Below are 12,478 nucleotides of genomic sequence, written 5' to 3'. Positions count from 1 at the left end.
CTGAAGCTCACCGCACCAGGATGCGCCATCTTGTCACTGTCCTCATGGTGGTGAACCCAACTCCTTCATGCACTGGTGGCTTTGGAACCTGGCTCCTGGTCCTCCTGTCCCTGGAAGCACCTCCCACAGCCATTTGTGACTGCACCATGCACTGAACACCTGTCCCACAGCAGGATCCTCACTCTCTAAGTCAAGGTCAGCCTCCACCTTGACACCTCAGGAGACTTCAGCACGTCCTCCCACCACTTCTGTCCCCTGTTCCTGCTGGCTTGTTGCTCAATATCTCACTGTGATGCCTTTATTCCTACCCCATTGACCCCCAGCTGTTAACTCACCCCCACGCCTTTTTACTTCACAGTGGGACTCATATTTTTAGTTTTTTTGTTTTGTAGTTTGATGTAATCTCATTTGTTGCTTTTTGCTTTTGTTTTATGGGCTTTTGGGGGGCAGAAAATCATTGCCTGTACCAATTTCTTGAAGTGTTTCCCCTATTTTTAATAGTTTAAGTTTTTATAATTATATTGAAATCTTTTATCCATTTAGTTTATTTTTGTGCAGGTGAGAGTTACAGGTTAATTTTCAATCTTTTGCTTGTGGATATTCAGTTCACCCAGCTCTCTTTCTTGAAGAGTTTGTTCTTGCTCCATTGTGTGTATTTTGGCCTCTTTATCAAGAAACAATGGGATTTAGATGAGTAGGTGTATTTCTCGGATCTCTATTCTGTTGCTTTGGTATTTGTTCCTCTCTCTTTTTTCCATTTTTTTTGTTTCTTTTAGTTATACATGACAGTGGAATGTATTTTGGTATATCATACATACATAATGTACAGCTTCCCATTTTTGTGGATGTACATGATGTGGAGTTACACTGGTTGTGTATTCATATAAGAACTTAGGAAAGTTATATCGGATTCATTCTACTGTCGTTTCTATTCCCATTCCTCCTTCCTTCCTTTCATTCCCCTTTCTCTAATCCAGTTAATTTCTATTCTTCCCTCTCCCTCTCAGTTTATTGTGTGTTAGAAACCACATATCAGAGAGAACATTTGGCCTTTGGTTTTGGGGGATTGGCTTATTTCACTTAGCATGATAGTCTCCAATTCCATCCATTTACCAGCAGATGTCATAATTTCATTTTTCTTTATAGCTGAGTAATATTCCATTGTATTTATGTACCACATTTTCTTTATCCATTCATTTGTTGAAAGGCAGCTAGGTTTGTTCCATAGCTTAGCTATTGTGAATTGAGCTGCTACAAATGTTGATGTGGCCACATCACTATAGTATGCTGATTTTAAATCTGTTGGGTATATGCCAAGGAGTGGGATAGCTGGGTCAAATGATGGTTCCATTCCAAGTTTTCTGAGGAATCATCTTACTGCTTTCCAAAGTAGTTGCACCAATTTGCAGTTCTACCAGCAATGTACGAGTGTACATTTTTTCCCACATCCTCACCAACATTTATTGTTACTTGTATTCTTGACAATTGTCATTTGGACTGGAGTGAGATAAAATCTCATTGTGGTTTTAATTTGAATTTCTCTAATTGCTAGAGATGTTGAACACTTTTTCATATATTTGTTGACTGATCATATTTCTTCTTCTGTAAAGTGTCTGTTCAGTTTCTTTACTAATTTATTGGGTTGTTTGTTTCTTTGGTGTTAAGTTTTTTTAGTTCTTTGTATATCTTGGAGATTAGTGCTCTATCTGAGGTGCAAGTGGCACAAATTTTCTCCTATTCTGTAGGCCCTCTCCTTGAGTTCTTGATTGTTTCCTTTGCTGTGAAGAAGCTTTTTAGTTTTATTGATTCTTAATTTTACTTCTTTAGATTTAGGAGTTGTCCTGGTTACCATGGCTCTGGAGTTTGTCTTTAATGCCGTATAACCAATGTGATTCTGCAACCTGTACACTTGGAAAAATGAGAAATTATACCCCATTTGATTCAAATGTATGATATGTCAAGATCATTGTATTTTCATGAGCAACTAATAAAAAATTAAGAAATAAAAAAAACAGACGTGATGCCTGCAGCTTTGTTCTTTTTACTAGATAACTTTTTGCTATTCATGGTTTTTTGTACTTGAAATGAATATTAGGAGTATTTTTAACTAGTTCTGAAAGAATATTAATAATATTTTGATGGGGATTACATTGAATCTGTAAATAATTTTTGGTAGCATGGACATTTTAACAATATTAATTCCTTCAATCCATGAACATGGATGGATGCCTTTCCTATTTTCTGGGATGTCTTCTTCTATTTTGTCATTGTTTTGTAATCTTCATTATGGTGGTCTTTCACCTGGTTAAGTTTCTTTCTCAGTGTTCTCTTAGATTTTTGCAGATATTGTATGAATGGAATTCTTTCCTGTTTTCTTTCTCAGCAAATGCATTGCTGATGTATGGAAAGGCTACTGACTTTTCTATGTTGACTTTATATCCTGCTACTTTCCTAATTCATTTATCAGTTCTAACAGTCGTTTGGTGGAATCTTTAGGATTTTCTCCATTTAGACCCTTATCATCTGCAAACAAGGAAGTGACTTACTCCCTTCATTCTCCCTTTATTTCTTTGTATCTCCTAATTATTTTGGCTATAATTTCTAGTATTGTATTGAATAAGAATGGTTTGAGTGGACACATTCTCTTATTTCTGATCTTAGAGAAAATTCTTTCAGCTTTTCCCCATTAGTATGATGTTGGCTGTGGGCTTGTCATAAATATCCTTTATTTTGTTTAGTTATTATCTTCCCATACATTATGTGTTCAGGACTTTTGTCTTGAAAGGATGTTGAATTTCATTAAATGCTTTTCTGCATCCTTTGTGAAGATCATGTGATTTTTATCCTTCTTCTGTTGATGGGATGTATAATGTTTATTAATTGCTTATGTTGAGTCATTCTTAGATCCCTGGGATGAAACCCACTTGATGGTGGTGAATGATCATTTGATGTGTTGTTGAATTCAGTTCAGTAATATTTTCTTGAGAGCTTTTGTGTCTGTTGTCATAAAGGATATGTTTTAGTGAGAGCTCTCCAGATAATCACAACCTGTGTGTGTGTGTGTGTGTGTGTGTGCGTGCATACGTATGCATGCACACACATGTGCATGTGTACACAAATTTATTGTAGGAATTAATTCATGAGATTATGGAGGCTGAGAACTCCCATGATCTGCTATCTGCAAGGAAACCTGGTGACATAATTCAATCCCAGCTCCAGGACTCAGGAACAAGAAGGGCCAATGTCCATGGGTAAGAGAAGATGGATCTCCCAGCTCACATTTCCTCCATGTTCTCAAACTTCTTGTTCAACAAATTGGATGAGACCACCCACACTGGGGAAGGCAATCTGCTTTCTCAATCCACCAATTGTAATGTCAATCTCTGTAAAAACACCCTGACAGACTCTCACATAAATAATGCTTCATCAGCTGTCTGGGTATCCCATACCCCAGTCAAGTTGATACAGAGAGCTACCCATCGCAGACATTTAAGCAGACATCTCAAAAGTGAAAAAGAATTGACCAGTCAAAGAACCAAGATACCTAATTGTCAAGAAGATAGACAATAGCAAGTATTAAACAGGGAGTGGATAAATTTGAATCCTTGGGCATTGCTAGTGGGATTATAACATGATGTAGGCCCTTTGGAAAAGGGCTTGGTGGTCCTCAACAATGAAACATCATCACCATATGACCCTACAGTTCAACTTCTAGGCATATATCCAAGAGAACTGAAGACATTCGTCAGCCTAAAACTTGAACTTGAATGTTCACAACTGAATTATTCACAGCAGCTTGAAAAAGAAAAACGACCCAAAGCCCATGGGTTGATGAGTGGAGAAGCAAAGTGTGCTGTGTGCTTGCAATGGAACATGACTCCACCAGGACACAGAGGAGGTGCCGATGCGTGCTGCAGCAGGGGGACCTGGGGACATCACCAGATGGAAGAAGCCAGACACACACAGTCACCTGTGAGTCTGCTAGTGTGAAATTCCCAGAATAGGCAAAGCCATAGGTGCAAAACTAGGTTAGTAGTTGCCAGGGACAGGAGGAAGAGAAGAATGGGGAGCAACTGCTAATGGGGACAGGTTTCTTTTTGGGGTGATAGAATTTTCTGGAGTTAAATACTGCTGATGGTTGCTTGATCTTGCAAAATTTAAAAAGGCATATTTTCTTGTGTATAAGTTTTATCTAGGGGCTGGGTTGTGGCTCAGTGGTAGAGTGCTCACCTAGCATGCATGAGGCACTGAGTTCAATCCTCAGCACACATAAGTGTAAAATAAAGACATTGTAAAAAAACATTTTATCTAAATGCAATAAAAATTTTTAAGAAAGAGCCTATATCAGAGATAAATAATACACATATAATAAATGCACATATTTATTGTCAAACTTTGTAGTGCCATGTCCAGTATAATAAAGCTGACAAAAGATAAAATAAATACATATTTTAAAACTGTTAAATATTTTAAATCATAATTTAAAACATGATACAAAACACAAACACAGACCACATTTATGTGTCATAGTTATTTCTAATGCAGAATATATAAATATTTACAACATTTGAGCAATTTCAGAGAAAATAATAACTCTTTCCATATGTAATCTGATCACGATAGTCCCCCTTCCCTGAGTCCTTCTGCCCCTTAAGAACCACTGCTGGGCTGGGGATGTGGCTCAAGCGGTAGCGTGCTTGCCTGGCATGCGTGCGGCCCGGGTTCGATCCTCAGCACCACATACAAAACAAAGATGTTGTATCCACCGATAACTAAAATAAATATTAAAATTCTCTCTCTCTCTCTCTCTCTCTCTCTCTCTCTCTCTCTCTCTCTCTCTCTCTCTCTCCTCTCTCTCTCTCTTTAAAAAAAAAAAAAAAGAACCACTGCTTTCTCATCTTTATCACACCTCCCTGTTTACTGCTGGCTCTGCCCTGCCAACATTCAGGCAGCACTTACTTGAAATATTCCTCTTCAACATGCTAAGTTAAAAGAAATGTGGGAAAGCTTTGATGTGGGCAGCTTTGGCACTTACTGACCAGGAATGTCTCATTGTCAGTGATACCTGGAAGTTCCTTAGGAATTTTAAACTCTCCTTAGAAACATAATGCTCACACATACAAGCTTCCCCCTCTTCCAGGACATCTAACATACAGAATAAAACAACTAAGAAATAATCATTAGACATTCGCTCTTTGAAAATCCACTGATTGGTCCTTCACATGATGAGTTCTTATGTATTGAAACCTTATGTAATACAAAATAATTATGTGATAATATCTGACAAACACCTTTGTAGGAAGGCAAAGCACATCAATGTGTCTACATTTTTTTTAAACAAAGAAAGTCTCAAAATTGTACCTTCATTTGTTTGCATTGATGCTTTTATCATATCAGATATTAGGCCTCATAGAAGTTTTTTATCATAAAAAAGCAAAAATTGGTGAAAAGAATATGGTAACAATTTAAAACTCTCTATTCAGCTTTACTCTGGTGATAGTACCATGTTTTAAAAAACCTGTAGTAAAATTCTCAGAATGTCACCCTGATTCACGCATGTTATTATTTGAAATAAATCTACTGCAGTTATAACATTGAAATTTGTTAATAAATAAGAAGGTGGATCAATAACTTTACCATATCATAGTCAATAACATTTACAAAATTTTCAAGTACCTTTAACTTTTGTACTGAGTTAATTATGGAAGATCATGCTGTATTCAAGGCAAGTAGAAAGAGCACAACCTTTAAGAACACTTTAAAAGCACTTTAAAAGCACATGAGTGAACATGACTAAGACTGTTTGGTGATCCTTGAACTGAGCATTAAATAGGATTTGCACCTTGCACCACGAATAACCTCCTGAGTAGTCATCTCTGGGCATTAAAAACTATACATATTTTCTTAAGTTAGAAGAAAAATATCTGGCCAATTGGTTCCCTGTAAGCTACTGATAATTATTATGTTCCCCTCTGAGCGCAATTCTGTAACTAGCAGTTGCAACACTGTGAGGGGCTAGAGAGAAACAGAGCCAGGAAACAGTGTTCCTCCGCTGAGATTCAGAGCCACAGAGGGAGAGTAAAGAAAAGAATCCTGAGAGTCCAGAGCCTTAGTCTCTTTAGCTTGCTTTGAAGAAGATCCTCTCCCCTTAGCAGCTGGCACTTTCTTTATCTTGAGAATAGGAAACAGAAGACTTTCTTCTCTTTTGTGTCTTTTGGTGGAAGACTGCACTTGGCTCTGAACTTAATCCACTGAAGTCATGGTCCCAGCTGTCAAGGCATAGGACAATGGGCCAGGAAGACCAGGGGGCAGGATACCTCTGCTGTCTTCAGTGGTTCAGTCTAGTTCCCGGGATGCACCAGTGTTCCTGCAAGCGCAAGCAAACGTGCATGTCACCAGAAAACTTTAGCATAATGCATACTGTAAGTGACAACAAAATGCACATTCTAGCCCAGACTACTGTGCATTCTGCCTGGGGCCACCCAAATAGCAACATCAAGTGCTGTTCAGTTAGAACAGGGAAACTATTCTTTACGGCACAGTAATGGTGGCTACAGGTGATTACATATCTGTTAAACCCTGCAGAAAGCACAACAAGTGAACACTAAAGTAACCTGGGGACTTTAACTAATAATAATGCATCTATACTGATCCATCAATTGCATCAAATGAATCATGCTAGTTCAAGATGCTGGTAACTCTAAGATTTTTCAATTTTTCCATAAACCTAAAGTTGCACAAAAATCATATAATATTTTTTAAGTATTTCAAGGGAATTTACTTGACCCTTCCAAATCCTCACGAAGCAGAGCAGATGTTTAAGAACACAGATTCTAGAACCACACTGCCTGTGCTTGAATCCTGCTACACCACTTAGGAGCTTTGAGACTTCAGGCAAGTCACTTAGCTTCTCTCTGCCTCCTCTTCTCCATCTAAGTCAGGAGAAATAGAATAATCATCCTATCTCATGGAGTTCCTAGCTTAGAACAGTTCCTAGGGCACAGTAAGTGCCACATAAGGGTCAGTTATCACCATCATTATTATCTTTCATAAAGGAAATGGCTCAAGAAAGCCAGATCTCTGTTTCTTCCCTCTTCTGCAAAGAAACAAAACACCTTTCCAGTAAGTGCCATGGAGATGGAGAGGTCCTGAGGACAATGGCAGGCTGGAAGGGGCCCAAGGATGAGCCGAACGCCTAGGGAGGTGCTCCCTCATGACATGCCACTTGCAAGTCTTACCAGACTCCTTTGAGCTTAGATGAAATCCGAAGGTATCTGGTAGTTTCCATGGGATTCAAGGCTTTGGCAGCTGCTGTGGGACAGGTGAGAACAGTAATAAGCCACTGTTTCCACATGAAGAGAGGAAAATGTTCAGAATGTTCACAGAATGCTTTGTACAAGAATGCAACTTACCTGGCAGGAACAAATTTCCTTGCTGAAAGAGAAAGAAAACCATTCCTTTAGACCAAATGGCTTTTAACGACATTGCCAATTCAGACAGGATATGACCCAAACATCAGGGTTTGCAAACTCAGTGCCCCTGCACTCTGTAACAATCAGAGCAGGAACACAACCAGGTTACTAAGGTAAATGTACAGTGCACAGTCATCAAAGGACACAGCAGCTTTCTGACAGCAGCCACTAGTCACAGGTTCAGCATTTCAGGACAAGTCCCAAATCAGGATTATTTTTAGCATGAAAATTTTTATTTCTTAAATGTCTAAACTTTGTTTAAAATTTTTAAAATATTCTGTAGGCCAAAAAAATCATGAGCTTGGATAGATGTGTTTGTGTATTCCTTAGGAGGTATCCCCAAATTTAAGACTCTATTCCAAATAGTCTTTTAAGAAAAGATTTCATCCATTTCCCTGGGAGCACAAATCAACAAAACTCCAGAGTCAACCCAGTATTCAATGCAAATAGCAACCCCTGGAGTTCAGCAATGCTAGCATACTAGCACTAATTTTCCTAAAACACTTCCAACTTTGGGTTGCCTTATGAACTCTTTCCTATGATTTTGCTTAATAATAAAGGAGTTATTACTGTTTGTTATGACTACTGTATAAGTCTGTAAGAGAAACCATGAGTCATCAATGACAAAAAACTAATATGTCAAAAATATTTTTGGAGTATATTCATAAACTCCCTCACCTTTCTTCCGAAAGTATTTCAGAAGCCAGAGGAGGAATGACGTCAATGACAGGAGGGAGAATCCTGCAGCAGAAAGTCCAGCTGCCAAGGGAGTGCTGGACTCGGGGGGAGCTGCGGCAACAGAGGGGAGGATGGGCATGAGGAGCTGGCTTGAAAGTCTTTCTGTCCGTCCACTTCTCCTTTTCTATCACCTCGTTCCCAGGAGCAGAAGCCCCATCTGGTTCAAGTCATGAGGCAGAGGTGGCTAACCGGCCCTTTAGACCTGTCCAGCTCCCCCTGGCTGCCCCAGCTCTGCCAGGCAGAACTCTACCCTGCCAGCTCTTTCACACCCCTCACCCTGCCCTGCTGGACACTGTGCTGTACTTGCTCAGCCCCCCCCCCGCCCCCCGCCCCCCCCACACACACTTTCTGTTTCACCCTCTTCCTTTCCCCTCCAGGTCTTCTTTGCCACTGTTAGAATTCTGCCCATTCCGTCCACATGCCACATCTACCGTTTTCTTCCTGTCTCCATAAGCTTAAATATGTGCAGATGCTTAACCACTCTGATATGGGCCCAGTGCATCTTTAATTGCTTTAGTAAGACAGCTCCCTCGCTTCTCTCTGGTCACCCAGACAACCAGCATCAACCAATGCATTACCTTCACAGGTAGGCAGCGTCCCAGACCAGTGTCCTGTGGCACCACATGTCAGAGCTGCAGAGCCATTGAGCATCCAGCCCTCAGGACATGCAAACTCACACACAGTGCCAGACACAGGCTCCCCACTGCAGCTCATGTTGACCTTTCCTGGAGCTGCCAGGCTTGAACACTGTACCACTGCAAATGACAGGCACATGGGGGCGGGGGGTTAGGAAACATCTGCTGCAAACTTGTAAAGTGGCCCAAGTCACCGACAAGCCTAACTTATAAACACTACATAGAACTCAGCATGTGGGAAATTAGAATCAAGCCCCCTGAGACCACTGAGGCTCACAATCTTATGAGGCACGTGACCTGCACCCTCAAGTCTGAACTCACCCTACCTTGGCAGGAGGGGACCTCGTGTGTCCACTGCCCCTGAGATGTGCACTCCAGTTGAGCTGATCCATGTAAGTCAAAGCCATCGTCACAGTGGAAGGTGCAAGAGGACCTGTAGGTGAACTCTCCAGTAGGGGAAGGAGAGCACTTCACGGAGCCATTCAGGGGCACAGGGAGAGCATCGCACTGCACAGCTGGAAGGCAAGAGTGAGCCCTGTGGAGCCCCGTGTGCTGCGTCTCCAGGCAGCACCCCCGCCCTGGGCTCCCCAATAGCTTCTGTCTTAAAGCCAAGTAGAAACAAAGATGTTTCTTCATATCTGGGCTCTCTAAAATGGAGCAGGTACCAAACCGACCACATATATTGACTGAGAGAACAAGATTTACTAAAGATGACCACAGATAGAACTTTCCCTGGGGGTTTGGATGAGGTTATGGGAAACTGAGGCAGGGAGGGTGAGCTGGGGACGCCCTGTGCATTCTGGGGGAGATTTACCTCTGCAGGTGGGAAGAGGAGCACTCCATTCCCCAGAGGACCTACACTGGGTGGTCTCCACGCTGCTTGGCAGGTAGCCACTGTCACAGCTGACGGAGCAGGAGGAATTGTAGCTGAAGGTCCCAAAGGGTGAAGTGCAAACCAGCCTCCCGTGCTCAGGGTCTTTCTGTGCTTTACAGGTCACAGCTGGAAAAGGGACCCAAGTCAGTTCTGCCAGCTTTCACCTCGGACGGAGGGGGGTTGGGGGGATGGGAAGACAGGCTATGACTGGGTCCAGGGAAAGGAGGACCTGCAGGCCCGACTCCAGCCCACCTGGGGCAGGGGATGGTGCCTTGTCTCAAGTGAAGAGAAGGTGACGACACACTTACCGTGCTCACACTCGAGTCCACTGAAGCCAGGATGGCACCTGCAGGTGTAGTTGTTGATGGTCTCTGTACACTCCCCGTGGCCGCTGCAGGAGGCTTGGGTGCAGGCAGCTGCAGGAAACACAGCCGTGAGGACAGGTCTGTGGTGCTTGTGGGAAATTCCTCACAATTTAGGATCAGCCGCATGTAATGACGTCACCTAAGTTATGGGGTGCCCGAGATTTTAATGTGCCTCACAAAATGCCAAACCTGAGCTCCAGGTTCGTCTCCCATACTTGATGTTAATGTTGGAGGTGTCAGGAGGGGCTGCAACTACACCATGCACAGAGACTCCCTCAGCACACGTCACGAGACACTTCCCCTGACACAAGCAAACCAGCACCTGAGCTGCCACAGTGTGTCTATGTGGCATTCTGTAGGGGTGTGGCCTCCCCACGTGTGCTCACACTACACATGTGCACACGTTCTTGCCTACATCTGTGCAAAGGAGTAAAGGGGGGCCTTGGCAGGAACACCTGGTTTTCAAATCACATGTTTCAGAGCAAAGAGGCCACGGTAGAGACCAGTGGCTGCCACTGTGAGTCGTCAGGATGTGGCTGCCTGTGGCTCCCTACCTGTGTAGCACAGCGCAAGCTTCCTTTTACTGCATCTCTCGTCATTCCACATGCCGGAACCTTCTGGTCTCTTGATGTAGATCTCCACGCAGTCCTCGTTTTTCTGCTTATTATTGGGTTCTCCTGGAGCCCAGTTCTTGGCTTCTTCAGTCAGGGGCTTCTGGGTCCCCACCCAGATCCACACACCGTTGACTTTTCTGATGCCAATCCAGTAATAACTTGGAGAATAGCTCAAAGTGGCGTTCAGGTACTCGATCTCCTCTTTGTTTTGAATTGCGACCAGGTGTGTGTACCTTTGCTGACAGTAAGCACTGGCCTCATCATAAGTCATCCTTCTCCTGGACACATTGTAAGTCCAGCCCGCGCTGTCTTTAATGAGGAGCACTAGGGGTGGAACAAGAGAGAAAGGCAGCGTTTAGTCCTGCTGGGATTAACTCTAGCTCTCTGGGTCTTTATTGTCTTATTTATGCCAGTCTCTGGATTTGGGGTGACAAAATTTTTCACTTTTTCAAAAGTAAGAAGAGGCAATAAATATTAAAGAAACCAGAGTTTCCTGTGCATCACTTCTGTGGCCAACCACCCTCAGGGCTTTGTTGTCCCCACCTTCGTAACAAATTTGTTATTCTGCTGGTGACTCTGCAGTATCGAGCCCTTAGTATGAGCCACCAGGTGCGGTGTGAGGCACTTCTCAACTGAAAATAACATATTTTGGAATTTTATATTTGGAATATAAAATCACACAGTGCAGTCAGATTGTTGCCTTCTTCAAGTTTGTCGAGATGTCCCCACATGTACCTAAACTACTGTTCCATTGAATTGTCACAGTGCCTACGTAGGCCATTTTTGATCAACGTTTTACACATATGGAAATATGACTCTAAGAAGTGAATTTCCCTAGTGCCAGGCGGGAAGAGGCCAGGGATGCTGCTACACACCCTCTGCACAGGACAGCCCCACACGAGGAAGAATATCCTGGTCTACAATGTCAGTAGGGAGGCGATGAGAAACCCTGGTCCAGTGGTACCAAAAGTGAGAGTGGAGAATCTGACTTACCAAAAGTGAGAGTGGAGAGAATCTGACTTACCAAAAGTGAGAGTGGAGAGAATCTGTGAAGCAATCATGGCCTCAGGACTTCTTCTCACCGATGGATTGGACTTGAAGTACTTTCCTGGGGAGAAAAATTATTTACAGAAGGAAATGTTAGGCAGCCAATTACTCTAGTCATTCGAGCCTGGTGTTTAGGCACCAGCATAAGATTTGAGATAAAGGATTCCAGTGCCACAGCTTATTTGAGAGATGCTACTGGAATGAATGAATAAATTTTAAGATTGTCCTCATTTAGGTGAAAGAGAAAAGACAGGCTTTAACCACACTACAATTAAAGCTTGCACAGATCTCTTACCAGAGGCTGTTTACACATCAGTTCATTCTGATGAATCTGTTTCATGGCCCAAGGCTGCTCTTGCAAAGGAGTCTGCACTTACAGTTCTGCGCGGTGCTCCTCGGCTCACACTGCTCAGGTGTGTTGGGATGCTTCTGTCTCCTGATCCTCTGGCACTTGTGATGTGAAATCAGCCAAGCCAAGCCCTGTTGAGCTTCGCCTCTGCTGGGCCCTTTATAGCAGGGCTCACATCCTGTAAGCAACAGGAGACTGTCCAAATCCAGCCAGGAGGAAATTCCCAATGACATCCAGAAATTTTCCCGGAATATCCACAATGCTAAAAATTACAATGATCTCAGAAGTGCTGCCCCTCGAAGTTAATTCTCCCTCATTCTGCCTTTGTGTTTTACATACACTTTTACTAATAGGACACAGACGCCTGGCTTTCAATTCTAATAG

The 12,478-nt window shown here is 42.6% G+C and overlaps 1 protein-coding gene across 2 annotated transcripts; it reads right to left on the bottom strand.

Annotated features, from left to right (window-relative positions):
• Positions 1-4,395: 4,395 nt before the first annotated feature.
• LOC124083483 (E-selectin-like) lies at positions 4,396-12,246 on the bottom strand. 2 transcript variants are annotated; one of them, XM_046430189.2, is made up of 11 exons: positions 12,123-12,246; positions 11,723-11,806; positions 10,639-11,022; positions 10,028-10,135; positions 9,660-9,845; positions 9,172-9,360; positions 8,789-8,965; positions 8,151-8,261; positions 7,413-7,434; positions 7,239-7,311; positions 4,396-6,367 (listed from the first exon to the last, which is right to left on the bottom strand). In XM_046430189.2, the coding sequence occupies exons 2-10, from the start codon at positions 11,757-11,759 to the stop codon at positions 7,254-7,256; spliced, it is 1,272 nt and encodes a 423-aa protein (XP_046286145.1). In that variant the 5' UTR covers positions 11,760-11,806; positions 12,123-12,246; the 3' UTR covers positions 4,396-6,367; positions 7,239-7,253. The 2 variants fall into 2 exon arrangements, with proteins under 2 accessions (XP_046286145.1, XP_046286146.1); XM_046430190.2 differs by lacking the exons at positions 11,723-11,806; positions 12,123-12,246 and adding an exon at positions 11,692-11,711.
• Positions 12,247-12,478: the final 232 nt, after the last annotated feature.

This window comes from Marmota monax, unplaced genomic scaffold (genome assembly GCF_021218885.2).
Source record: "Marmota monax isolate L192 unplaced genomic scaffold, Marmota_monax_Labrador192_F-V1.1 WCK01_AAM20220418_F8-fsc00055, whole genome shotgun sequence".
Lineage (NCBI taxonomy): Eukaryota > Metazoa > Chordata > Mammalia > Rodentia > Sciuridae > Marmota > Marmota monax.
The sequence above is the reverse complement of the archived record's forward strand: the minus strand, read 5'-3'. Positions and strand labels throughout refer to the sequence as shown.

Bases quoted from the DNA above. Each gene is read 5' to 3' on its own strand.
- LOC124083483 (XM_046430189.2), bottom strand. From the start codon at position 11,759: ATGATTGCTTCACAGATTCTCTCCACTCTCACTTTTG. The intron at 11,023-11,722 runs GTAAGTCAGATT...TTCCACCCCTAG, and splicing joins TCTCTCCACTCTCACTTTTG to TGCTCCTCATTAAAGACAGC. The intron at 9,846-10,027 runs GTAAGTGTGTCG...TCCCTTTTCCAG, and splicing joins TGGACTCGAGTGTGAGCACG to CTGTGACCTGTAAAGCACAG.